This window comes from Camelina sativa, chromosome 20, assembly GCF_030686135.1.
Source record: "Camelina sativa cultivar CO46 ecotype springtype chromosome 20, ASM3068613v1".
NCBI classification, from domain to species: Eukaryota; Viridiplantae; Streptophyta; class Magnoliopsida; order Brassicales; family Brassicaceae; genus Camelina; species Camelina sativa.
Window position 1 is genome coordinate 29563240 of NC_141899.1, and position 14013 is coordinate 29577252.

The 14013-nt window shown below is 35.7% G+C and overlaps 3 protein-coding genes across 4 annotated transcripts; 1 reads left to right on the top strand and 2 right to left on the bottom strand.

Annotated features, from left to right (window-relative positions):
- Window positions 1–794: 794 nt before the first annotated feature.
- Window positions 795–1281, bottom strand: LOC109131299 (uncharacterized). The gene has a single exon (XM_019242086.2). It carries the CDS (start codon window positions 1187–1189, stop codon window positions 902–904), a length of 288 nt encoding a protein of 95 aa, XP_019097631.1. The 5' UTR covers window positions 1190–1281; the 3' UTR covers window positions 795–901.
- Window positions 1282–2553: 1272 nt separating this feature from the next.
- On the bottom strand, window positions 2554–5104 carry LOC104771558 (uncharacterized). Of its 2 annotated transcripts, XR_015592470.1 has the most exons (10): window positions 4780–5104; window positions 4585–4683; window positions 4207–4490; window positions 3910–4111; window positions 3629–3799; window positions 3442–3542; window positions 3225–3293; window positions 3097–3128; window positions 2894–3008; window positions 2554–2817 (listed from the first exon to the last, which is right to left on the bottom strand). XR_015592470.1 is itself a non-coding variant. In XM_010496098.3 (9 exons), exons 1-9 carry the CDS (start codon window positions 4945–4947, stop codon window positions 2950–2952), a joined length of 1185 nt encoding a protein of 394 aa, XP_010494400.2. In that variant the 5' UTR covers window positions 4948–5104; the 3' UTR covers window positions 2554–2949. The 2 variants fall into 2 exon arrangements, 1 of the variants encoding a protein (XP_010494400.2); XM_010496098.3 differs by having other exon boundaries at window positions 2554–3008.
- Window positions 5105–6733: 1629 nt separating this feature from the next.
- On the top strand, window positions 6734–7744 carry LOC147919575 (uncharacterized). Its single transcript, XM_087504014.1, has 3 exons — window positions 6734–6936; window positions 7114–7388; window positions 7623–7744. The coding sequence occupies exons 1-3, from the start codon at window positions 6734–6736 to the stop codon at window positions 7742–7744; spliced, it is 600 nt and encodes a 199-aa protein (XP_087360140.1).
- The last annotated feature ends 6269 nt before the right edge of the window (window positions 7745–14013 follow it).

A 14013-nucleotide genomic window follows, 5' to 3' on the forward strand; every position in this document is an offset into this window, starting at 1 on the left:
ATTTATTTGGAGCAATTAATATGAAAAAGTTATCATAAAAATCGGTTATTAATTCTGAAAATTAATATGAAAGTTTTTTTTTCCATTAAACGACTTAGATTTTATTATTTATGGTATATGCTATATTCCAGTTTGATTTAATTTGTAAATTTTGGTAAAGTTTTTGTCAGATTACATATTAATCGACAATGATTGTTAGTTTCCTAAATTACAGGAACAAAAATATTCACCTAACTAATGTGATTCAATTATGGAAAATTTATTTAAGTTTAGTTTTAAATTATTATCCGACCCATATAAATACAGCGGGTATTTTATACCCGAATCCGATTTCTTAATTTCGGGTAATTTTTCTAAAATTGACCCGACCCATTATCAATTTTGTACTTCTCTTTTAGATTCTAATTTTTTAAGGAAATATATATACATATTATTACAACAAATTAGAAAAAGGTCCATAATTTTGTTTTGGCTTCGGGCCACCAAATTTATTGGACCGGCCCTGGAAGTAACCTTCGGTTGAGGCGGTTGTGGCCCCTTCATGGTGGTCGAGAGGCTTCACCTTCTTCCTCTCTACCTTGGTTTCAATTTAAATTTATTCTCACTAATAAAAAATTTAGTCTCAAAGCTAATTTATATATATATTTTTTTTTTGTCGGCTCAAAGCTAATTTATATATTCTAGGGTATTTGTTTTCTGTATGACAAGTATTTGTATTTGGATAATAAAAACTAAAGCGTGTGAATAGAAATTTCTAGATCTTGCATTTTTGTATGCAAGAAAACACACAAAACTATGTTCAAAATATATATTTCAGATTGAGAATTTAATTTTACATACAAAACATGAGAAGAAAAGGCTCTGTATATAGACAATAACAATCACGTATGTTTATTTAAAATCACCGACGGCGAGACCAACCATCGTCAAAGTTCAGATGATAACTCCGGAGGTCATAACTACACTGAATGTTATTGTTATGATCACTCTTCCGCGACCACCGCAAACGCGATTTAAGCTTCCAAACAAACTGTTTCACGAGAACACTCGGTTTACTACAACACGAGAACGCAAACGCCACAATCGTTCTTTCCTCTGCGTTTCCTACCGCTCCCGAAGCTGTCGTCGAGCTCCCGATTCGCTTTCCCCATCTCCGGAACTGAAGTCTCTTCAAACTCTGTTTGCTCATAGCTCTTGAACTATTGTTTTATCTCTGTCTTTGTGTGTGTATATGATTTGTGAAGGTAGTGAGAAAGTGTAGATGTTAAGAAGAAGCAAAGAATGAGATAAGTATATAAAGAGCTAAATTTGATAGAAAGTGAGAAAGAGAGAGGCTATGTGGTTTGCAACGTGTGGAATTATAATTCGTAGACTCAAAAGTGTATAGTCAAAGAATAGTCGAAAGTGCATCATTCATTCACCACCATATATCCAAATATTGTCTACTACTACAATGAAAAAGCTAACATTATAAAAGTATCTATTTCATCTATTACCACTTTAGTAGACTACCCGGTGACGTATATTTTTGCACTTTACTTTTATCTTGTAGTGGCTAAACGAAATCATCTATAGGCAAATCATGGTGTTTAGCAAGGATTGAAACGACCCTTTTAACATAAAAAGCATAATGACATGAATTGGTATGTAGATCATCAATATATTAACACATTACATGAAAAAGGTAAAATAGTGTAATTTATGATTAATATGTTTATGATTCACCACCATATATCCAAAACTTTGTCTAAACACTAATATGAAAAGATAATATAATAAAATCAGTTCAATCTATTTCATCATCTATTACCACTTTAATAAACTACCCCGTGACATATTTGCACACTAACATTATGTTGTTGTGGCTCAACGTAATCCTCTATAGGCAAAATCATGGTGTCTAGTAAGGTTTTTAAACGACCCTTTTAACAAAAATACAAAAGGTTTCAAAAGAGCTACACAAGGACATGAGGTAATATAGATAAATCATCAATAAGGCTATCAAATGGTTGATACAAAAGAAATACATTAATAATTTAACATACTTGAATCTAGATTAGCATGAGACAGCCATTAGTACAAACACTCTAATAAAATTTTCTGAAACTATATTTTGCTCTTTTCTTTTTGTTTGTCATGACATATTTTGCTCTTACAAATTTTTATTTAATGATTACTTTCTAGATATGTTTAAAATTTGGTGAGTGTCAGCTCCACATCACAAAGCCTAATTTATGGGTCATAACCCGTCCCAATTTTGGGTGGAAAAGAATCAAATACAACTTTTTTTGTATCATAAATTCATAACCAACGGTGAAGCAAAATCTCAACGAGCAAATAATTCCACTTTTGAATATCCTTTATCAAAAAAAGCATCATCTGTTACAAACTCATTGTCAGTTCTTTTGTCTGAAATTTGCTGGAAACATTCAGTTAAAGTGTGATTTGAGTGTCTTTCTTCTTTTTCTAATTTCAACCGATCAGTATACACCGTCCATTGCATAACCGACGACGTTTTAGCATAGATTTTGATGTTGATTGCTTACAAGGATATACCAAAAAGACAAAGATTATATGCCTAAAAAACAGTCCCTACGCGTAATAAGTGCTTTCTTGTTTACATGACGTAAAAGCAAAGATACATGAGTCAAAAAGACAACGACTGATAACAAAATTAAACAAAAGAGAATTCAATTTTAAACATCTAAAAAGAAACAAAACAAAAGCAAGGATGAAATATCTCGAACCAGAAAACAATACATTTCTGGATCTTTCTTGTTACTTATCCATCATGCTATTTATTGATTTCTTCTTCATCTAATCACAAACGCAAGAAAATGGCATTTTCAAAAGACATAGTGACAAAACATCTGCATCAACAACGTGGTCTTACCTAGAAGAAACGAAACTGATCTTCTTATATTGATCAGTGACCATTAGTTTTTCTATCTAGTTGCTTCCGCAAATATGGAATACGTACAAGCACCAAACTCTTTCCAGGAGCTCACCTAGACGTATTAAGACAATGTTATCAAGGTCATTGCAAAAAAATATCACAAGGAACTTATAAGATTCAAGGGTAGTTGTGTAGCTTACAGTCCTTGTGCTCTTTTTCGCAGCTACAACATCTGCAGAAGAGGACATTGATATACCGGTGCTGGTTTTTAACTGTTTATAGATTCAAGATCAATGTGAAATAATGATGTTTAAAGACAAACTTAAACCTTGTTGTTGAGTGGTCTAGTTTCAACTGTTTCTCTATTTCGCCAAAATACTGACCAAAAAGAGGTGACCTGTGATACCATAATTCAAAATCTTTAACAAAATGTTATGTTAAACACAAACAAAATACAAAATTTAGCATGTGTATGAATGAAGATATCACAAATAAAACAACATGATACTTAGCACTTGCACGATAAATTTTACAGTTGAACTTACCATGACGGTATTGCAGCTGCGGTAAGGGCAGAAGGCAATTTCCAGAGGTGATGAAAACGAGTCTCTAGTATTTCTGTTAGATACTCGAGAATCTCTTCAACCTATCCAAGAGGAAACCAAGAAACGTGGTTTACCTATATAGCAAATGTCAAGGCACACATTTAAATTGGGATTTGAGAAAATTGACCTTTGGATCCAAAGCAATCTCGTTCTGTTTTAAACTTTTAGATCTTTGAAGAAGCAGCTTACATAACTCCTCGTATTGTTCTGACACAGTGACAGATTTGTAGGAAGCTGACATGAAACCTTCGATTAAATTAGTCCACCTGCTTGTTACACATCCTAGTAACAATAGCTCCTGCCCGTAAGCAGTATCACCACAAGTGTTCCAGCAAGAATGACTACCTTTTCTTACAAACAGAAGAGGAAAAAATGGATATAACTAGTTCAAGAGTCAGATCAACTTACAATCTTTTCGATGAATACATTATCATCATTCTCGGATGACACACGCAGCCTTCTTAACGTTTCTGCCCACTGAGCTTTTGGTGCAGAAAATATTAAGCTTGCTCCAGATACCAATCTTAAAGTTCTCTTACTAAGAAAATAAGATACACCTCTCGATTGCCAGATGTTCCATGTCAAAATTTCAATAGGCTGTTGTCCCGAGCTACGAAAAAAAGAATCACATCAAGCTCATCAACAAGCACCACAAGATAATTTCAATATATATTGCTATCTTGTACTTCAAAAAAGCATACATACCCCAACAAAGTTGTATCCTTGTCTGCTCTCTGTAACGACTCTTCTCCCTCAATGTTTTTGTAAAGAATCTCCAAACCATTCTCAAGTGCTGAAACACAGGACACAACAGATTGCCTCTTGCAAAGCTTCCCATCAATTACATCTGTAATACCATCACCTGATTCCACCGCCGCAACCAGAATAGCTTGCAGCTGTTTATCATTCAACGCCGAGTTATTCATCAAATGCTCTAACACAAGCTCTCTCCCCTGTAAAAGACTATCTGATGACAAATCCTCCAAACCCTGAAATTTTTCTCCAAACAAAAACAACAACTCCATAAAAAAAAACAATCTTTGGGAACACACTGATAAGCAAAAACCTAAGAAAAAACACAACCTTTGGGAACAAAGGGTTAGCTTTCATCTCCGATATGGCTTCGTCAACCTCACTCATAGATTCCCCAAACACATCTGAACTAGTTATGCTTCTTACAACCTAAAAAACACGAATCCTCCCATAAACAAAACTAAAGCAATGGAGAAAACAGAAGCTAATTTGAACGGAAGAGAGAGTGAGAGAGAAAAGACCAACATTTTCGAAGAAGAGACCCCATTGAAGAGCTTTCTTGCAATTCTCAGCATCCCAGTGAGAAGGAACACCAGAAGATTGAAACCCAGATGCTAAAATTAGTAAATCCACAAACCCTTTCAATAGCTTTACGAAATCTTCCTTGGAGATTTCTGGGTAATTCCAAACCATTTTCTTCTTAACTTTGATTCGATTCGAATGGGCGAAACCCTAATTTCACAAAAGCACAACCGGTATGATCTTATTAGAATCTCCATTGAAAAGCTTTTTTTGTGTGTTTTGGGTTCTTTCCCGCGCGTTCTCGTAGTCGTGTAGTGTGTTGTACCCTAGAAGAGACAATTTGATATTCGGATCAATAAAGATTTCCGTTTTCTAAGTAAGACTTCGTGACGTTTTTGTTAACTGAAAACCACTAGAAGTTTAATAATTTATGAGAAAACGCTAGGATGTGTACGTTAACCGAACTGGACCGGACCTCGTTCATAATACTTAATGATACATATTGGATAATTGTTGTAAAACACTTAGTGGACTCCATCGACCGGCCCACCTATCCAGTCCGCGCATACTCGGCCTCTCGTCCACACTTGGTCGAGAGCCTTCGGCCCGTTAGTCGAAGCCCATTCGGGCATAGCATTAGTATGTCGGTTTTAGCTCTAAGACTTGTAACACTATATATATATGTTGTAACCTTGATTCCTATCAATAATAACCTAAGAGATTTACTTCCTAAACTCTCTAATTTACAACACGTTATCAGCACGATAGCCTCTATCCCTAAACCCTAAAGCAGCCGTCTATTCTCTCTTACCCTAAAACCCTAAACCGACTTCCTGTTCTTACTCCCATCCGAGATCAAATCCTTCCTGTTCGAAGATCCTCTTGTTCACAAGCAATCCTTAGCTTGTGATCAAAGTTCTCTCGACAGCTTGGTCGAGGTTTGCTGTTTGCGGTTCGTCGATCGGGGGTGAGTACGAGAAGCTGTTCGCGGAAAGCAAGGAGCTGTTCGTGGGGAAGCTGTTCGTGGTTCGTGGTCAAGAGATATCTGAGGTCTTTAGCTCCCAGATCAATTCCAGTCAGAATCCTTGTGGTGTTAAGGTAAACAAAATTCAAACTTCTTAAAACCACATAATTGAATCTGGATCTAAAAGCTATTGAACCCTAAAATATCCAAGTAAACTAACAAACAAATTTAAGATCTATAATCCTATAAACTTTAAAATCTATTCACATAGGATTGTTAGATTGTTTGTTATATTGCACCAAATTATATCAAGCTTTAAAATTGTTGATTGACTGCTTGATTGTTGCATAAGAACCTAGAACTAATTTAGATTCATAAGGATCAGATTATTACAGATTGTTCTAGGAAATTAAAACTTGGATCATTCATGCATAACAATTAAAATCGGACCATGTTTAGGTTGTTATAAAATCGATTGCATGAATTATATTTTAGGATTGTTTAAACTGTTCTTGAGAAATTCAAGAAGAAAATTCCCTAGATCCTAAATTCATAAACTCGAAAATTTTAGAGTTGTTCTAGGATAATTTCCAAATTAAAATTATAGTAATTATCTTAAATTAATCCGATTAAATAAAACTTTTGCTAAGTTTCTATAAATTAAAACTTTAAATCGGAAATTAAAATATTGGTTAGGATAAGTCCTTAATCAAAATAGAATTATCCAAATTCCTTAAAATCGAAAATATTTAATCCTAAATCAAATAGGAAACTATAAGAATAAGGAAATCCTATCTAGGAATAAGGAAATTGTTGCATGCATATAGCTATTTAGTTTTGTTGTCTTGCATGCATGAATTTAAACCGAAAAAAAAAAACTATAAGAGGCAAGGCATGGTTCGGTCTCAAATACCGCATGACCTGAAAATTATTTGTTGCATGGTTCGGTCTCAAATACCGCATGCTAACTATCGGTTGTCTATATTTATGCAGATGGCTAATCTCAAGAGCCTAGACTACCCTATCTTGCAAACTTCCGGAAAGAATTACTTGCAATGGGCTAATGACACCGAAATCTACTTGTCATCGAATGGCCTGAAAGGGTGCATCGATGAGGATATTGAGTCTACGGACAGGAATAAGAGTAAGTGTCTCCAGCACATACATCATCACATTGCTGAGAGTATCAAAAGCCAGTACCTCTTCCTAAGAGATCCTCTTGTCCTTTGGACACAGCTTAAACGCCGTTATGGGCACCAAAAGACGGTGCTCCTTCCAAAGGCAGAGTTTGATTGGAAGAGCCTAAGGATCCAGGATTACAAATCCGTGGAAGAGTATAACTCTGAGCTCTTTATGATTGTCTCACTCCTTAGGCTGTGTGGGAAAGAGGTGACTGAGCAGGAGCTGATTGAGAAGACATTGTCTACCTTCAGCCCTAATAACAGAGTACTCCAGCAACAATATCGGCACCAAAAGCTTGCTGACTATGGGGAACTCATTGAGTGTTTACTGCTCGCTGAGCAGAACGATGAGTTGTTGATGATGAACAGTGCTATGCGACCTCCTGGTACAGCCCCATTACCAGAAGCAAATAAGGTCGACTTGGGAAAGAAAGCTGTAGTAGAGTCTAATGAGCCTAAGGAGCCTAGTGAGATCAATTACGTACACAGAGATAGACACTATGGCCGTGGTGGCCGTGGTGGCAGAGGACGTAGTGGTCGAGGTGGCCAGGCTGGTCGAGGAGGCCGCGGACGTGGTGGTAAGGGCCGTGTGTCCTTTAAGCCAAACTCCAAGGCCAAATCGACTTGCCACCGATGTGGTATGTCAAACCACTGGGCCAAGAACTGCAGAACTCCCAAATACCTCATTGATGCATATCAAGAATCTCTTAAGAAAAATCCAGAAGCAAACTATGTACACATCGATGAGGAAGGAGACTTCGATCATGAGAATGATGATTTGCTAGGATATGAGACTTCCGACTGTCTCAAAGATGTTGAATGAATTTCGAATTTATTTTGGTTTATTTTCTATGCTTTTATGATTTAAATTTCCTTTTAATGTAATGGATAATTGCTTTGATTTAAATTCAATGGATTTTATTATAAAGTGTCTTATTAAAATCCGAAATTCTTGTCCTATTTATAGACATGGCCGAGGACATGAGTGAACTAGTAGTGGATAGTGGCTCCAGCCACACCATACTAAAAGATAAGAGATATTTCATAAATCTTATAATGAAAAGTGCAAATGTTAATACAATTGCGGGTATAGCAAACCTTATAGAAGGCTACGGCCAAGCACACATATTGTTGCCTAACGGAACTCATATTGAGTTATGTGATGCTTTATATTCACCCAGCTCTAAGAGAAGCTTATTGAGTTTTAAAGACATAAGGTCAAATGGTTATCATATTGAAACCAAGGGTGAAGGATCTAAAGAGTTCCTCTACATTACAGAAAATGTGAAAGGACAAAAGAAGATCCTAGAGACTATACCTGCCCTAGCCTCTGGTCTCTACCATGCTAAGATTAACATGATAGAAGCCAATTTGGCTAAGCACAAAATATACAAAGAAAGTTTCACTTTATGGCATGACCGGCTTGGCCATCCGGGAACTAACATGATGCATAAATTAATAAAGAGTTCAAAAGGGCACAACCTTAAAGAAAGAAAAGTTCTCCCTAAGAATCTCACATGTGTGGCATGTGCACAAGGGAAACTTATTGTAAGACCATCACCAGTAAAAGTCACAAGAGAGACTTTGCATTTTCTGGAAAGGATACAAGGTGACATATGTGGGCCAATACACCCACCTAGTGGGACATTTCGATATTTCATGGTGATGATAGATGCATCAACCAGATGGTCCCACGTATGCTTGTTATCCACGAGAAACTTAGCATTTGCTAAGCTCTTAGCTCAAATCATTCGATTAAGAGCACATTTTCCGGACTTTCCACTTAAGAATATACGTCTAGATAATGCTGGTGAATTTACATCCCAAGCGTTTAATGATTACTGTATGTCCATGGGGGTGAGTGTGGAACATCCTGTGGCACATGTACATACACAAAACGGATTAGCTGAATCCTTCATTAAACGAATACAATTGATAGCTCGACCATTGTTAATGCGATCGAAGCTTCCTGTGTCGGCTTGGGGACACGCGGTCTTACACGCAGCAGAACTCATACGCATCAGGCCATCTAGTGAACACAAATATTCCCCATCCCAACTCCTATCGGGTCAAGAGCCAGACTTATCCCATCTTAAGACATTTGGTTGTGCCGTTTATATACCAATTGCTCCACCACAGAGAACAAAGATGGGACCACAGAGGAGAATGGGAATATATGTGGGGTACGAGTCTCCCACCATAATAAGGTATCTCGAGCCACTGATAGGAGACTTGCTCAAGGCCAGATACGCGGACTGTCAATTTATTGAGTCCGAATTCCCTATGCTAGGTGGGGAGACCAGCAAGCTGAGCAAAGAATTGACATGGAATCAAACATCCTTAGAATGGCAAGATCCTCGAACTATAGCATGTGATGCAGAAGTTCAGAAGATTATACATCTTCAACAGCTAGCTAATCAATTGCCAGATTCCTTTGCTGACCCGAAAAGAGTAACAAAATCGTACATACCAGCTTGCAATGCACCAGTACGTATTGATGTTCACAAGGAACACAATAATCAAGTTGCTACAGAGTCTATGCCACGTTTGAAACGGGGTAGACCATTAGGTTCCAAAGATAAGAATCCTCGGAAAACAAAGAGTGCAAAACAGACCGAGGCTAAGGGAATTATAGAAAAGCCAGACGTTGTCACAGAAACTCCTACGGCACCAAATGAGGCTCAGGACGCTGAACCTCAAGAGCCTGAAGGAGTTGACAACAATGAGATCTCGATAAACTATAATGTCTAGAATACAATGGAACCGAAAAGATGTCGACATTGATGATATATTTGCATACAAGGTAGCACTTGAAATAAATGAGGATTGGCTTAAATGGAAAGAAGCCATTGATGTGGAGCTAAACTCTTTAAAGAAGAGAAGTGTGTTTGGTCCGACCTTAAGGATAACACCAGAAATTAAACCAGTTGGACACAAATGGGTCTTTGTAAGAAAGAGAAATGAGAGAAACGAGATTGTTAGATACAAGGCAAGGCTCGTAGCACAAGGATTCTCTCAAAGACCTGGCATAGATTATGAGGAGACATACTCCCCTGTGATGGATGCAACGACTTTTAGATATCTAATAAGTCTGGCCATAAGAGAAAGTTTAGATTTGCGGTTAATGGATGTTGTAACTGCATATCTATACGGTCCACTGGATAATAAAATTTATATGAGATTACCAGAGGGTATAGAACTCAAAGATAAGAAGGGTTCTAGAGACCAATACTGCATAAGGCTAGACAAATCGCTTTATGGACTGAGACAGAGTGGTCAAATGTGGTATAACCGGCTAAGTGAATATTTAGCCAAGGAAGGTTATAGGAATGACCCGATCAATCCTTGTATATTCATAAAGAAATTCGCGAATAAGGGATTTGTGATAATAGCAGTATATGTGGATGATTTAAACATCCTTGGAACCTCTGGGGAAATCGCCCAAACAGTAGGATATCTCAAGAAAGAGTTTGAGATGAAAGACCTAGGCAAGACAAAATTCTGTTTGGGGTTGCAGCTTGAGTACATAAACAATGGGATCCTTGTGCATCAAAAGGCATACACAGAAAAGGTACTCAAGAGATTTAATATGGAGCAAGCTCACTCATTGACTAGCCCAATGGTTGTGAGAAGTGTAGAAGTGGATAAAGATCCATTTGCTCCTAAGAAGGACAATAAAGAAATTCTTGGTCCTGAAATGCCTTACCTCAGTGCTATAGGAGCATTAATGTTCTTGGCTAGCCACACTAGACCTGACATATGCTTCGCAGTAAACCTTCTGGCAAGATACAGTTCTTGTCCGACCATAAGGCACTGGAATGGTATAAAACATGTTCTGCGTTACCTACAAGGAACGACAGACTTTGGTTTATTTTACACTAACCATAACAAAGAAGGTTTAGTTGGTTTTGCTGATGCAGGTTATCTGTCCGACCCACACAATGGTAAGTCACAAACAGGTTATGTGTTTACACACGGTGGTACAGCGATCTCTTGGCGTTCTATGAAGCAGACTCTAGTAGCCACATCCTCAAATCACGCGGAGATCCTAGCCATGCATGAAGCCAGCCGTGAGTGTGTTTGGTTGCGGTCAATGACTCAGCACATTCAGACAGACAGTGGCATGGACATAGACAAATCAGCAACGGTCATCTATGAAGACAATACAGCCTGCATCGCACAACTCAAAGAAGGTTACATCAAGGGAGATCAGACGAAGCACATCCTGCCAAAGTTTTTCTACACACATGAACTACAAAAGGCCGGAGAAGTTCAAGTGGTGCAAGTTCAGTCATGCGACAACTCAGCCGATCTCTTCAATAAGGCATTACCGACAACGACATTCAGGAAGCTCTCGCACCAGATTGGAATGCGGAGGCTTAAGGACTTGGAGTGATGTTTGGAACAGGGGGAGCAATGTGTGCTGTACTCTTTTTCCTTCACTAAGGTTTTGTCCCAATGGGTTTTCCTGGTAAGGTTTTAGTGAGGCAGCATCCCCTAAGCACATTGCTGCGATCCCGTCCAACATAGGCACGGTCATATCGTCCAAGGGGGAGTGTTGTAAAACACTTAGTGGACTCCATCGACCGGCCCACCTATCCAGTCCGCGCATACTCGGCCTCTCGACCACACTTGGTCGAGAGCCTTCGGCCCGTTAGTCGAAGCCCATTCGGGCATAGCATTAGTATGTCGGTTTTAGCTCTAAGACTTGTAACACTATATATATATGTTGTAACCTCGATTCCTATCAATAATAACCTAAGAGATTTACTTCCTAAACTCTCTAATTTACAACAATAATCTATTACACAACTGATATTGTTATAAAATATTATTAATTTCGTATAACAACATAACATATGAATGTGCTCTGAAGATTTCTCAAAATTAATCTTCTTTACCACATTGGAGTTGATTAATTTTACTAGTTATTTTGTAATATAATAGAAATATGCAAGTTTTGTTTTATTTGTTTTATCAACTGAACTTATAGTAATTTGAATAAATAATTAGTTTGTTTACGAAGTAATTAACACTTAACCTGAGCCTATCACCTAATTATAAATAGGGAGATTTACAAAAATAACAGTATAACACCAAAGTTTTAAAAATGATTTATATCAATTAATCTCTAACTAGGAGATATCCCGTGCTGTATAGCACAGATCAATATCTTTTCTAAAAATAATAGTATAATAATATAATAATAATAAACTTATTGTTATATTTATTTAAAAAAATTATTTTGTTTGAGATAGTATCTATTTTTAATATTGTAATTGTTCGGTAAATATATATTCTTTTGAATACTAATTATTTTAGAATATTGTAGTTTTTAATTTGTTTGATATATACAACAGTTTTATATTGCTTGTTTGTATTATTTGCATCATTATTTTGTGAAGTATTTTGAAGTAGTAATTATAATATTGTAATTGTAAGTAAATGAAATTTATGAATTTATCAGCCACGTAAATTTAGTTTTACCAATCCGCCAATGTAAAAAAACTAAAATACACATTTTTCTTCATAGATTGAGTAATATATCTTTGATTTTAAAAATTTAAATCACAACATATGCAGAATTTTTTACATATTTATTAATCATAAGTATTATATGATAATTCAAAACAATTTGTAAATAAAATAAAAGAAAGATGATAGGAGAACCATAATTTAAAATCTTAACATTTTTTCCAAATCTAATTATTAATAATAATCATATTATCTACTTGGATATAAAATCTTAGTTTTAAAAATTCTGATTGGTTATATATGTTAAAAATAAATAATAATTTTCGTCCATAATTAATTAGAAAAAGAAAATGATTTTTTTTAAAAAAATTAATAATTATTTAAATGATTTTATTCGAAAATTCTGATATATTGTTTATATTTGGTCAAAGTATTTATTATTTTTATTAAATTAAGTAATTACTCTTTATTAAATATTTATAATGGCATTTGAATGTAAATTTTTACACTTTTTAATGTTAGTTTTATATTTGTATTCTCAATTAATATAGTAGGATAATCCTAAATTGGATTCATTTTTTCTTAATATAGATAGATAATATTTTAAAAATAAAACTATCAGCTATCAAAATTAACACAATTCAACATATTTAAAAAAAATTATTGGTAGTGGTGGACGAAAACTCTTTTATTTTGCAAATATCAATTTTAGATGGTCTCAAATAAAATTGCACAACTGTTGTACAAATTAACAATGAATATGTAAGAAATTTCTTAATTTATAAAGGATCTAATGGATTTTCTAGACTTGAACTTAGGAACTCCCAGACAAATGTATGATAGATAATCCAATTGAGCCAACATACCGTTCGTTTATATTGTACATGTGTATTATATGAATTATCTAACATTATTGGTTAAAAAAAATTGTTGTCAACCTAATAATTACATGGACATTATTTGATAATTTTTTTTCTTCTTCTATGTATATTTTTGAACATTATTTCTTTCTCATTTGTGGTAAAATTCTTTCAAGATTTGATTTATTGATTTTTGGTTTGTAAGGTATTTTTACATTTATTTTTTTGTTAACCACCATATAAATACCACATCTTTAGATATACATGTTAATACATGATACATATTTAGTAGATTGATGCGTTAGGAATCTTCTCGATGAGGGTTCTAGCAAACCAAGATCTGACGTATTCATCTTCCTCTCTGTTTGGGTTAGGAGGATTTTGGGTAGAAAAAGAACTGCGGCGAAGGTTCTTGAAATAGCCAAAACACGAACCGACAGCTCTAGGGTTCTAATAACGTTGCTCTCGGGGGTTTAGGTTTGCAGCATTGCCCGATCTAGATTGCTTGTCCTCTCCGTTCTTCGGGTTAAGAGGATTTTTGGTAGAAGAACCACAACATAAGTTTTTGAGATGACTAAAACATGAACCTGCGACTCTATTGCTGGTTCCCTCTCCACAGTTATGGCTTCCCGATATAGGTTGATCTCCGGGATTTTGGTTTCCACCGGTGCCTTCTTTATACGCGATATATATATGTTAGAAGTATGTGAATTTTGTTTTATTTGTTTTGTCAACTGAACTTAATAAGTTGATTAAC